Genomic DNA, 12,197 nt, shown 5'->3' on the forward strand with positions numbered 1-12,197 from the left:
ATCGCAGTTTGTTATTGTTTTATTTGCAAAGGCTGATTACTTCTCTATTTAGTGCAGCTAATGAGCACAAAATTTTTAATGTCCACATTTGTCAGGCAGCAAGATCCCCTCAGGGCTTTTAGAAATGACTACATATATCAATCTACAAAAACAGGAAGTCATAACAATTGGATATTTTTCTGTATCGTATGATAAAAAGATGATCATAATTGAAAATGACTCTTTGAATTCCCACAGAGATCCACGCTTTTCTTTTTCCGCAACTGCGCTTTTATGATATTGGTTCCCTATCAATAACTGGTTAGTATGCAATCCAACTGTTTAAATTTCCGTGATATCTGAAAATTTGTTTAATGTATCAAGGACTATCAAAAAACTTCAAGTTTGAAATTGCATGGAGTTAATATGGAGAAACAGGAGGGTATAACCAAACCACCTTTGTCCTTGGCATGATACTTATACTTGTGTTGTGTTTACCACTTTTTAACTCTTGAAGATAAAGACAGTTATTAATTAATATAGCCACAGGCGGCCCAAGCTCCAGCTGCGAGATGGTCATCTTGCGAAATAAGAGTCTTGGCGAAATTATAAGAGTTTGTATGGGAATATTTATGACCGCTCGTAGGAATAAAAAAAAAGTCAAATTCTCAATAAAAATACCTCACCTTACTTCCACAGTGCATCGCTTGTTATCTGACTGCTTACTATGTAGGAAAGAACCTATTTCAGCGAGTTATTCATTACTAGCTTTACTACGTACATAAGAGAATCCCAAGGCTGCACACTCCATTTCCGAACGCCCGATCCGAGAAGCGAAAAATCCAAGTTAAAATGACCAGGCGGCCACAAATCCTACGCAGAATCTAAGCACGTGTACTGTAGTTTCATTCTAATTCACTACAACCTCAATCGAGGCCCAGTTTGCAAAGGAGGCACGGCTACCAAGCTGGTTTTCAACGGTCGTGTGTCAGGGTAAATTGTGTACGTGGGCCGTTGGAAACGTCTAGGCTGGAAGTTTTTGAAACAAACTGCGTATTATTAGCATGTGTAAATGAATATATGCGCGTTATAAATATCAGTCATTTCGTTGTTCCACTCAGTCCTTAACACTGAAAAGAATGTGGCCGGAGGAAAAATAAATATCAAAATTTTCCAATTGCATTAGCGAGGAAAGATCTTATGAGGCACGACAAATACATGTGTTTAGTCATTTAATTCGACTTATTTATATGATATAGTGTAATTTAATGGCTTTCAACTAAATACACACTCACTTGCTCTAATCATGAAGCGACCTACAGACCGAGTTTGGACAACACTATTATTTGAGAGTTTTAATTACTTCTTATATGTAACAAATTGAAGCTCTATGAGGTGGTAGAAGAAATTGATGAGTGAGCCGGATAGGGATCGTGTTTAAATACACTCGACGTTGCCAACAGAGGAAAAAAATGGAGACTACAGAAAACTGACTGCCGAATAACTACATTTCTAAATTGAACGACTTTACGACTAGACTAATTTCCATTCCGGAGACAAAATCTATCGGTCAACACCTTGATTTCAGTAGGACAGAAAGTGAGAGCAGCATTAACGTCGCGTGTGTGTTACTTTTCAGAAGCATAAATTTGACTTGAACAACACTCTCGCATGGAGCCAATATCCTTTTTAAAATTACTTTGGATTGGAATGTAAAACTTCCGTTATTTGGAAAGAAGCACAAAAAAAGAGCCAACAATTTTAGTTTACACAGATTCCGTAATGATCTTTTTCTTTGAGGTATGATTTTGATCAGTTTCACAGAAAACCCGTGAAACCATTCCGGCTCCGCGCAGTCACGGTTCTCAGCGGCACAGCATTGATCTCCGATTTACTGCGGGCCCTACCGAGGGAGAGGGTAGGGGTGGAGGGTATTGTATCTGACTTTTTCCCCTTAAAACGCGGGAGTCTGTTGTTACTTCGAGAGACAAAATCACCGATTGGATATCATTTTTTTCCGCCACGTATCGTTTAAGTTTACCCTATCCCATCTGTATAAAACCCTCTTTGATAGTATCAGTTAGTTTTTACGACCTGTGTCTAAGTGCTGTGTTTAACATCAGTGAAATTTCTGCTACTAATAAATATCAAAAGACACCCAACAACTCGATTCATTGGGTTTCAGTTGCACAGACACTTGAGCCATAGGCAAACCAGATGTGATTTATGACGTGAGAAATATAAGCCGCTGGAGTCTTTCAAGTCCGTCATCAGTTTGATAGGCCATGAAGACATTCACAACCTTCTTTAATTCTGGCAAAGGGAATGCATCACATGCAGATGATCTTCAGTTTAAGTATAATCTCAGCGTAGACTTAAAGGAGATGAACTAAGAAGAGGGAGGGACCCTACTGGAGAGGAATAAAATATTGATACCAAACCTTCCCTAATTCATTTGAGTTTTCCAGTAGCTGAATCCACTATATAAATGTTTTCCTCCGTGGATCCAGCAAAGAGAGTCCCGTCCAGTTTACTGACTACAGATGACGACTGAAAAAGCCGAGTCGGCTTCAAACACAGCAGTTTGCATCGTACGAAAAGAAAAATACGGCCTCGTTATCATGGCTAAAGGAAGGAGAGGAGAAAACGGGTTTAACTATTTTGTAATTCCAAATGATTTCGCCAACGACGAAATTGTCATCAAGAGTGAACACATCTGCCAAATCTTCAGCCATCGAGGCAATGAACACGGCTTTGCCACTTTCTAGAAGAGCAGGCGATGACCAAATTTCGGCCTCCATTTAAGGGAGCCTGCTGGATTAACGGCATAAAAATAGCCGGAATAGAGACTGACGTCTGCGCCAGCTTGAATCGTGGACGTAATCGCTCCTTTTGTCAAAAACTTCCAAATAAAGTTATCGTAGACAGCGCTGAGCGCCAGGAGTGATTCAGTTTGTCGTCAGTTCCGCGGTACACGACAGTTCCATCAGAGTTGAACCCGCATTTTGATCCACCTACATCAGCAGTTCCGTATTTCCACTTCACCTCACCTGAGGCGGAGTCGAACGCGTGAATCCAATGATCATCAGAACTTAAATACAGCATGGAATCTTTTGCATCAACCTCTTCCATTAAAACCAATTTCTCACCGATGTCTTGACTTTTCTTCCGAACGCCTTCGTCTGCGGTCTTTTCCTCTTTTGTCGTCTCTTGATCGGAATCACTCGGCTTTGATTAGGAATCGAAGGGAGGAACGTCGTCGGGCACGATTATCTTACCATCAAGACTCTCGAAGTACTCTCGATTGTCTTCATTGAGCATTACGTAAGTAAACTGAAGGTTTGTTTTAATATGGTTCGGATTCCGCGACCGGGGAATTACAATGACATCTTTCTCTATGGACTATTTGAGAACCAACTAAGGATTGCAAGCATCGAACTTGGTGTCGATTTTCCTTAGACCTTGGTCAGATAGAACTGGATTTACGGGCAGGCCTTCTCTTTTCCACGAATCACCGAACGTGCTGTGATTGAATATAAAACAAAAGCTATTTACAACATCTCACGTAAATGACTGAGAGTTAATTTAGCCCCAAACTGCCTGGCAGCTAAGAGTAGCGAGTAAAGATTAATTACAAGTAGTCCACGTGGCATTCAAAGCTAGTATTTCCTCATAACACAGTGAAACAAATATTACTCTGTTTCTTTGATTGTTTGCATTCTTTTTTTGAGTGAGTGTGTCCATGAGTATTTTTTCCTTCTCTCCTCCTTTACGGTAGTCTCTTTCACAGTCGTTTTTTTTTTTGGGTGACACAACAAAGATCCTGCGACAGGGACTAAAATTCGGATGGTAACGCTCACAAAGTAACCTACACTTCTTGTTCAGCCACGGTACATAATTTTGATTATTCATCATCGGCAGAAATATTGGACAAGATGGCGGCCGCGCTTGCGCATTTCGTCCATAATGGCGTCCAAATAATATAAGAAACTGTATGGAAATTTGTAAAATTTCTAAAATATAACAATCAGGAGCTCATGGTCCCGTCTGCTCTCGATCGAGACATATTCAGTACTGATTCTGCTATTCAGCAAACCTCACAGGGACTCGATAAATAAAAACCACTTACTTCCCTAGCCAGTTCTTTTGTCATTGATTATTGACCTAGGTCGCCATACAGTTCTTCAAAATCCGTCGTTCTCCATCCCAAACACTCGCCTATTACAGGAAAGTGCATCAATAAAGTCAACTGCTCTCGATCGAATTGACTGCTACAGAGTTCGAAGCGTCCAAATATCCTGTAAAATTGCCATTTCCTCCCATCAAAAAAGTTCCCAACGCGCTAGAATATCTCTTATTTTCCATGTTGAGTAAGTGACGAGACGCCATTTTGAAAACTACGACTGAAATAGTTAAACACGAGCAACACTGATCTTCGAATCGTCGGCCATATTTGTTTATGTTCTTGCAGGGAAATACATTAGTTCTCGGTCCTTTTCGGAATAAAAATATGCCAGGCATTGAATGCAAATTCAGTAGTCTTAGCGCGAAAATTAAATTAAAGCAAATCAAAATTCTAACATCATGTCATCGCTCTGCCTCGAAAAATCCCAAAGATTTACTTGTAGGTCTTCTTTCCTTTTTCTTTTCATCAAATAGATGATCTGCGGTGCTCAAATTGTATAAGTCGTGGTACGAAACACTCTTCTTTGCAGATCGAGCCGTGATCGCCGCCATATTGAATTCTCTTGATATTCTATTGTTCCGGAGTGTAATACGATATACCGCTGATAATTGTTAGCGGGCTCGAAATGTCCTTGATTTCTGGCGATTTTACCCATGTATCGAATTCCATTTTTCTCGTAGAATTCTCGGATTATGCAATCTTGGTTGAAGGGATCAAAGGAGTTTTGTACACCCGATGGGTGAACTTTTAAGACCTCAAGTAAACGCTTTAAGTTGTCAACTTCGAAGTTAAACCAATATTTCGGATTTTCCCTGCGAAGAAACACAAACGTGTTCCTTTAGTTTGAATTACAGAGGCTCAAATTTTTATTGAAAGGAGTTCAGATTCTTTATCTTTAGCAATAAAAATAGAGATCATAAAGTCACAAGATGTGATAGAAAATAAACCAACTTACCTTTGTTCAAATGTGATTCCAGCGCTGAAAGACTGGAAACGGAAAAAGCGCCATTGGAAGCTCATTTACTTGGATTTGACATATCAAACTCTTTCCCCAGCGCGACGAACATTTGTTTTTCTCGGTTCCAGGTGTACGCGACCACTAAACCTTCGTGATGCACACCCGTGCTCTCTGTTGCGAATTTTCAAAATGGCGGACAGGCTAAAGAGGGAAATAAAAAAAGCAAAGCGATTTTGCAACAAATACTTGACATAAACCCCCGTTAGAAAGGCGAATCCACAATAGAAAGATACAAAACTGTATGATATTGAGATCAGGGAGGTTGACAAAATCAACAAGAGAGGTTGAAAATTCATTACGTTGGCTATAGCACATGCTTCGATGAATGGACACCCTTCAGGGCCGATAGAGGATCTGGATATTTTCCGTTTGTTCGCAGCGAAAAGCTGTTCATTCCCTCGGAAAACTCTCTAGAGGATAGAAAAGAATCGTTCCATGGCCAACTTGCTCGTGAAATAAAGAAAAAGCTTTGGTCTGGACGGCGAGAGGACCCTGATATAAACATAGACCTTAATGTTGACCAAGATGTCTTCATGGAAGGTGTTGGGAGTGTTTTGCCCGGCGTTCTTCAACGAGGGAAGATGGTTTACCAATCGGAGTCAAATAGGGTGCTTGATTCATATCTGGGGCTGAAGTGGGATGAAAGAATTTTAAATGTAGCTGAAGATTTTGCCTATGTAATTCCAGGAACTATTAAGTATTGGCTGGGACAAAGAAGTCAAATCATTGAATACAAGCTCATCGTTGTAGGTGTTCTTAAACCCTTTCATAACCTGCTGCCTCCAGGAACTGGATCCTGTTTTTCTTCAGAAACAGTTGTTTGAGGGCATCAACCCCTTTGTGAATTGTGGATCTGAAGAAATCTTTAGAAGCTCTATTATTGTATTTTTCCAAGCCTTGCTGTGTGTAATATGCTATGTTTTGATAAAGTGACAGGAACTCAGGAACATGATAACATAGTGCATGCATGTAGGGAGTGACATCTTTTGCTTGGTAAACTTTGAGAAAGTGCTCAAACCATGATTTGCTATTTCTTTGCAGTTCAAGAATACCCTCTTCAGATGTAAAATCTAGTCTCAAATCACCAATTATGTCCATAAATTTAGCCCAGATGACTTGTATGTCTTTGTTTTGACAAGGATAGGTCAGAATTTTGATATTCTGAAAGAGTTTCAACTTTTCTGGTTCAGTAAGATCTCTATATTCCAGCTTTTTGCTCTCTTTGTTGATTCTAAAATTAAAAGTGATTCCCATACTTTTGATAAATTCTTCATAACATGCCATGTGTTTATATTTATCTCTTGGGAATCTATCAGAAGTTTTTTTTCTTGTAAACAAGTTAATCAAAACATCTGAAATCCTCAGAAAAAAATTTAATGTATCTATGATGACAAGGTCCATAGGTATAAAATCAAATAATGGTAGTGCCTTACAGTTTAATTTCCTTCCAGTAGAAAACCTTGCTATTTCGGTGACAGTTCTAGCACCAAATTTGGGGTCATTAATCGACCATGTTTTGCTTGTGTCCCACCATTGCTCCCTGGGACACTTGCACCACACACAAGCATAATCCTCATTTGCCCTGCCTAAACCACATACCAGTGCTAAAAATTTCAAATATCCACGTAAAAAGTATTCAATTTTATAGGTGCAATTATTTGCACTTATCTCCTTTAAGTTTGACATTTCCATTTGAAGGTCTGCTAGGCTGTCTCTCAGATTATCATATGTCTCTGTAGATTTTATAACAGCAAGTATATAATTTCCCTTCTCACGCATTGCCACATCCTTTTCATGGAGAATAGTAAAAGTGAGGTTGACAACTGTAAGCCCCTCTCCAATATTTGTACCATCACCACTAAGCTTGATCTTAATAGTTTCTCCATCATTGATTTCTCCATTCTTCTGAAGCCTAGCAATGTGCTTTTGCAAGCTTTCTGCAAATCCTAAGCATCTCCTGGTGTTGGTTTCAAGTTCCATTCACTGTTTAGCTCATTAATTTGCTTCTTGATGGAATATATATTGGGGAGATCATTAGCCTTAATGGCAATTTCATGCCAGGCCTCATTTGAAATAATGAATTTATCTTTGAGGTAAAGCCACATATTTATGTTTGGGTCAGACTCTGTAAATGGCAGCTCTCCCTCTCCATCAAGATTGAAAGTTTCATATTGATTAGTCTCAGTCTTGAGGACTTCAATTTTGGTTGCAACAAAATTGTACAGCCCAAGAAAGGAAAGTGTAGTTTGGCACTCCTCCTTCTGTTGGTTTTTAATTCTCTTTTAATGGTGCTTAGAATAGTCATTAAACTTCTTCTTAGCTGGGCCTCTACCTTTTTTCCTATTTGTAATCACTTTTTTGGCCAACTGAATAAATTTTTTTTTGTAGAAGGCCCCTTTCTTCTCAGCTTTCTCGAGAGCTTCTCGGGCTTTTTTATCCACTCGCAATCGCTTTGCCTTCTCCTGTACCAACGATTCTTCTAACTTTATTTTTTCTCCCCTCAACTGGCTGTTCTCATCTTTAAGCTGATGTACATCAACCTCGTTGTAATACACCTTAAATCGATACCGAGGGCCCCGTTTCCAAATTGCTAAGAAGTGCATTTAATTGCCACGATTACTAGCTTTCTTGACAGCTTTCTGAAAACAAAATATTTTTTTCTGAAGACTTCTTATATAGGGCTATTGATTATTATACCTCGTGTACCTGATTGCTCAAACACTTTGTTTACAATTAGTGAAAGGACCGACTCATGGTTTTCTCTGAAAACTTCTTTGCTTTGAAATAGTATAGATTAGTAAGCTGAAACGAAAAATTAATCATGGAAGTTTACGAAAATCCAGCGAACAAGCTTAAAAAAGGCATTTATTTAGACTTCATACTGCGATGAACTTCACAAATCTTACTTGTTTATCTCGTAAGTAAACAATGGCAGATTAATTCCCGAAGTGCTTTCTGAGTTTCCCGATCCCTCTCCTACTGCTTTCACGCTCACCAAACAGGAAAAAATCAAAAGGAGGAAGATACAGCTGTTTTGAAACGCCATTTGACGAGGGTAAATCTGCTTTTTGTTCGACACTTTACATATCAAAACAAAGGAAATTTGTTCCTCTTTTTGATTCTGGCGGTACATTTTTAAATTGCGCTTGCGTAAAAGGGATATCGCCCGAGACGCTTCGCTCGGTTGTGTTTTGAACAAAAACACCTTGTTAATTTCACGCAACCGCTCGGAGAAAAGGTTAAAATGACGAGGGAAAAACTTTACCTTCAAGTTAGAAAATTAGCGAAATAGAAAGCCACAATATTATAGTTTAATATTTCAGAGGTACATTGAGTGCTTTTTCCGTAGAGAATCCGCACGATGGCAAAATGTTCGAAAATTACACTCGATTTGAGTGGGGCGTTGAAGTGGGCGTGGTCACTATATTCATGTTAAGACTATTTGTACCCCGTGAGTTTGATATGTGTTTCAAGGACAGCCCAAGTGCCTGTATGTGACGCAATTTTGTAATGCAGACAAGAGAAAAGATGAAAGAGTGGTGACCATGATAGACACTCCGGGAATCTTGGATACGGCCCAGTCACAGCGATGGAAAAAGCCAAAGAAATGGCTAAGGGCGTGACTGGTCTTAACAATGTGAAGTAAAAGGACATTCTTCGAGAACTCGCTAACGTTTTTGTCACGTCCCCCCGACGGTCTTGATGCTATTATAATCACCATTGAGTACGGTGTCAGATTTGGGCCCAAGGATACCGAAGCTTTGAAAATAATTAAAAGGTTTTTTGGGACTGAAGCCCGACCTTATATGATTTTAATTCTAACACATGGCGACCAGGCTGCTTACTACGCAGAGAGAGGGGAGAGAAGCATTGAGGATGAGTTGAAATCCTACATCGCTTGCTTGCCAGGTTGGGTGCAATGGTTAATAGGGGAAATAGGAGAGAGGAGAATATTGTTCGACAACAGGTTGGTTCCCAAAAAAAAATCCATAGTGTTAGGGGTTAAGAGGAATACGAAGACTCAGCCTGTTTTGGACACTTCATCATACATTTCCTTTCCAAAGACTAAATTCTTAAAGCTTTATTTTTCACCTCCTTTAATTTCTTTTGTGTGTCGTGGTCTCCGAAAAATTCATCTGACTTAGTGTGTCAGACCTAGGAATTCACAGCCAAATTCTATGGGCTTGATAGGTTGCAATATTTCCCTATGTGTGGGAATTTCGCAAAAGCGAAATTTAAATCCTGAAGCTCTTCTATTGAGATACCAAATACACCTGTATGCCCTAGTGTAAATAGTGGAAGGAAATCGAGTAAAAAATATCAAGAAGTTGTTGTGACAATCAATGTTGCGGTCAGTTTGAGATGGCAAACGCGAATTTGTTTGATAAAGTATAATTTCAGACAATCAAATATTCAAAATGCGTCACCAGATTTCTTCGATTTCATTTCTTCGTTTATTTGTTGAAGATAATGGCTAACTAAAGCAAATGCTTCTAAAGTTTCTTGGAATTTGCTCAACTTAGAAAACTATTGACTCCCTTTCATAACTTAAACTTTGTGCTTCGATTTTTCTCTTAAGTTTATTTGTTTTTCTTAGATGATTGACGAGGTGAGGAAGCAAAGAGGGCCTTTAATACACCGCCTGACCAGCGTGTCCAGAAAAGTGCTTGACGAAGAAATGAAAAGAGCCATGGACGAGAAAGGAAAAACTAAGCAGATAGAGGCTCTTCGTCAAAACGAAGAAAAAACTCAAAGGGCCACTTGAAGGCAAAGACGAAAGTGATGAAATGCAACGTGAGTTGAAAGAACGCCTCGCTAAACAGACAAAGGAAAAGGCGGAGTTGGAAGCCGTAATGAAAATGCTGATGGGAGAGAAAAAAACGGTCACATTTTGACGATGGTTTACGTCCGGAAGGAGGGAAATCAACCGAAATTGTGTTCGATAAAAATAAGGGTGGTGGATGTTATTCTGGCTCAGCCATTATCCACGATTCAAAATCCCGAGCAAGACGAATAGAATTTTTGCAAGTTGGTGACAAAGTCTTAGTTCTTAGAAAGAATGGCATCCAGTCCGCCCCAGTTATCACCTTCATCTACCGTCAGCCAGAAATTGTGGAAAGGTTTTTAAAAATTGTCACCAAAAAGGAAAAAATCCTCTTGATAACTGCTGACCATGGTTCAGAGAAGGATTTAGTTCGGAGCATCAGCAGCGTCAACGAGAAACGCATACGCCCTAGTAACCCTGAGCGGTACTCCTCTGGTCAACGATGTTTACATCTCTTGTTACTTTGATGTTCTGTCCCATGAGTGGTCCCACAGAGCCATGAGCATTGCTCGCGTTATGCATTATGTGTCTCCATCGATGGTGTGTGGGATCAGTGCTAGTAAAGAAAAAGATGGATTCCCAGGTTGGTGCAGACTAGCTCACGCGATGTTCATATTACCCTTCTAATGAACTAGGAATTTAACTCTTGTCTTGTCTAGAGACGATCTTCACTATATATTCATTGTAAGTCTGATATGGAAAGTTAAACAAGTTGGGGGAGAACAAAACCGTTTTTCATGTTTTAAGAGCGACGGTCAGGAAATATCGACCATTGAGTGGCAAGAGTTGAAAAATGAATTGCGCTTATTTTCTGACTATAAAAAGCTACTAAGAATAGAAGAAATTTAATGCATTTCTTTTTCTTCCGGAGCGCTTTAATTCTGAGAAAACTGAGAAAAACGAATTTGACCGCGACGATCCCGAAAGGTCCCGCAAGCAAGTGTGAAATTGATATCTTAAACTGACTTTTGGTCTTCAAGGAAAAACGATTCAAAGGATCATGACACCGAATTTTGATAGAGTGAGTGCCGTACTTTCCCAGAAACTATATGACTTATCTTTATTGTTGTTCATAAATAGCAAACAACGCGCAGGAAAGTGCTGTATTTTCAAACGTGAAAAATCCCGCAAATACCTCCTTAATTCAAATGTTTTTTTGACTATGTGGTATAATTCAGATTTTCCTTTTAGCTATGTCATTAGAGGGATTTAAGTTTGTCCTTGATAATATGTTAGAATCAGCATGGGTTTTCTTTACAGCGCCTCACGCGAAGGTTTTGAAATGACAGTAATTCATTCAAATGTTTTACAACGGCTGAGTAAACAATTCTTGTTGCGTGACCGTAACGTCAAGCGGAGTTTTTACACAGCAGGCCGGAATATACACGAAAGCGTACTGAAAACGACTCTGGTGTGAGCTTTTCGTCCTTTTTTATTGAAAAAAGGTAATCGGCCAAAGAGAGGTTATTTTTTCTCATTGTTAAGGTGGAAGTTTTAATAATAATAATAAATAATAATAATTTTATTTATATAGCGCTAAAATCCAATAATTGTCCAAAGCGCTACCTAATTACAAAATAAAATATAAAAAATATAAAATATAAAATATCTACAATATACAATATAATTCAAATATAGCCTAAGTTATCTACTATATAAATCAAAAACATCTCAAAACAAAAGGAATCTCATAACCTATATGCTAACTTAAATAAAAAAGTTTTAAGGGATTGCTTAAAAGTTGCCACTGAAGCACATTTCCTAATCTCTAGAGGTAAATCGTTCCACAATTTAGGTCCTGCAATAGAGAAAGCTCTGTCTCCATATGTTTTCAATCTGCTTCTTGGAACCACTAAATATTCTTTACATGATAACGCAATGACCTAGAGTATGTTTTAAAATTCAAAAGGTCAGAAATATAAGAAGGTGCAAGGCCATGAAGGGCCTTGTATACCAATAAAAGGACTTTAAAAGTTATTCTAAACTCAACTGGTAACCAATGAAGATTAATTAAAATAGGAGTTATATGAACATGCCTCGGTGTCAATGTGACAACACGAGCTGCAGCATTCTGAACTGCCTGTTGTCTAGCTAACAGATACTTAGGAAGGCCATGTAATAAGGAATTACAGTGATCAAGTTTCGAACTAATAAATGCATGGACTAAGATTTTACATGTATCTTGGCTT

The 12,197-nt window shown here is 38.8% G+C and overlaps 1 protein-coding gene across 1 annotated transcript; it reads left to right on the forward strand.

Moving 5' to 3' along the window:
• The first annotated feature begins 7,292 nt into the window (after positions 1 to 7,292).
• LOC136279372 (uncharacterized) lies at positions 7,293 to 10,635 on the forward strand. Its single transcript, XM_066163036.1, is given in 8 exon segments — positions 7,293 to 7,310; positions 8,663 to 8,756; positions 8,759 to 8,871; positions 8,873 to 9,184; positions 9,781 to 9,939; positions 9,941 to 10,051; positions 10,053 to 10,405; positions 10,407 to 10,635. Coding segments are annotated over 8 exon segments (1,389 nt in total).
• The last annotated feature ends 1,562 nt before the right edge of the window (positions 10,636 to 12,197 follow it).

The sequence above is a fragment of the Pocillopora verrucosa genome, chromosome 1, assembly GCF_036669915.1.
Source record: "Pocillopora verrucosa isolate sample1 chromosome 1, ASM3666991v2, whole genome shotgun sequence".
Classification (NCBI taxonomy): domain Eukaryota; kingdom Metazoa; phylum Cnidaria; class Anthozoa; order Scleractinia; family Pocilloporidae; genus Pocillopora; species Pocillopora verrucosa.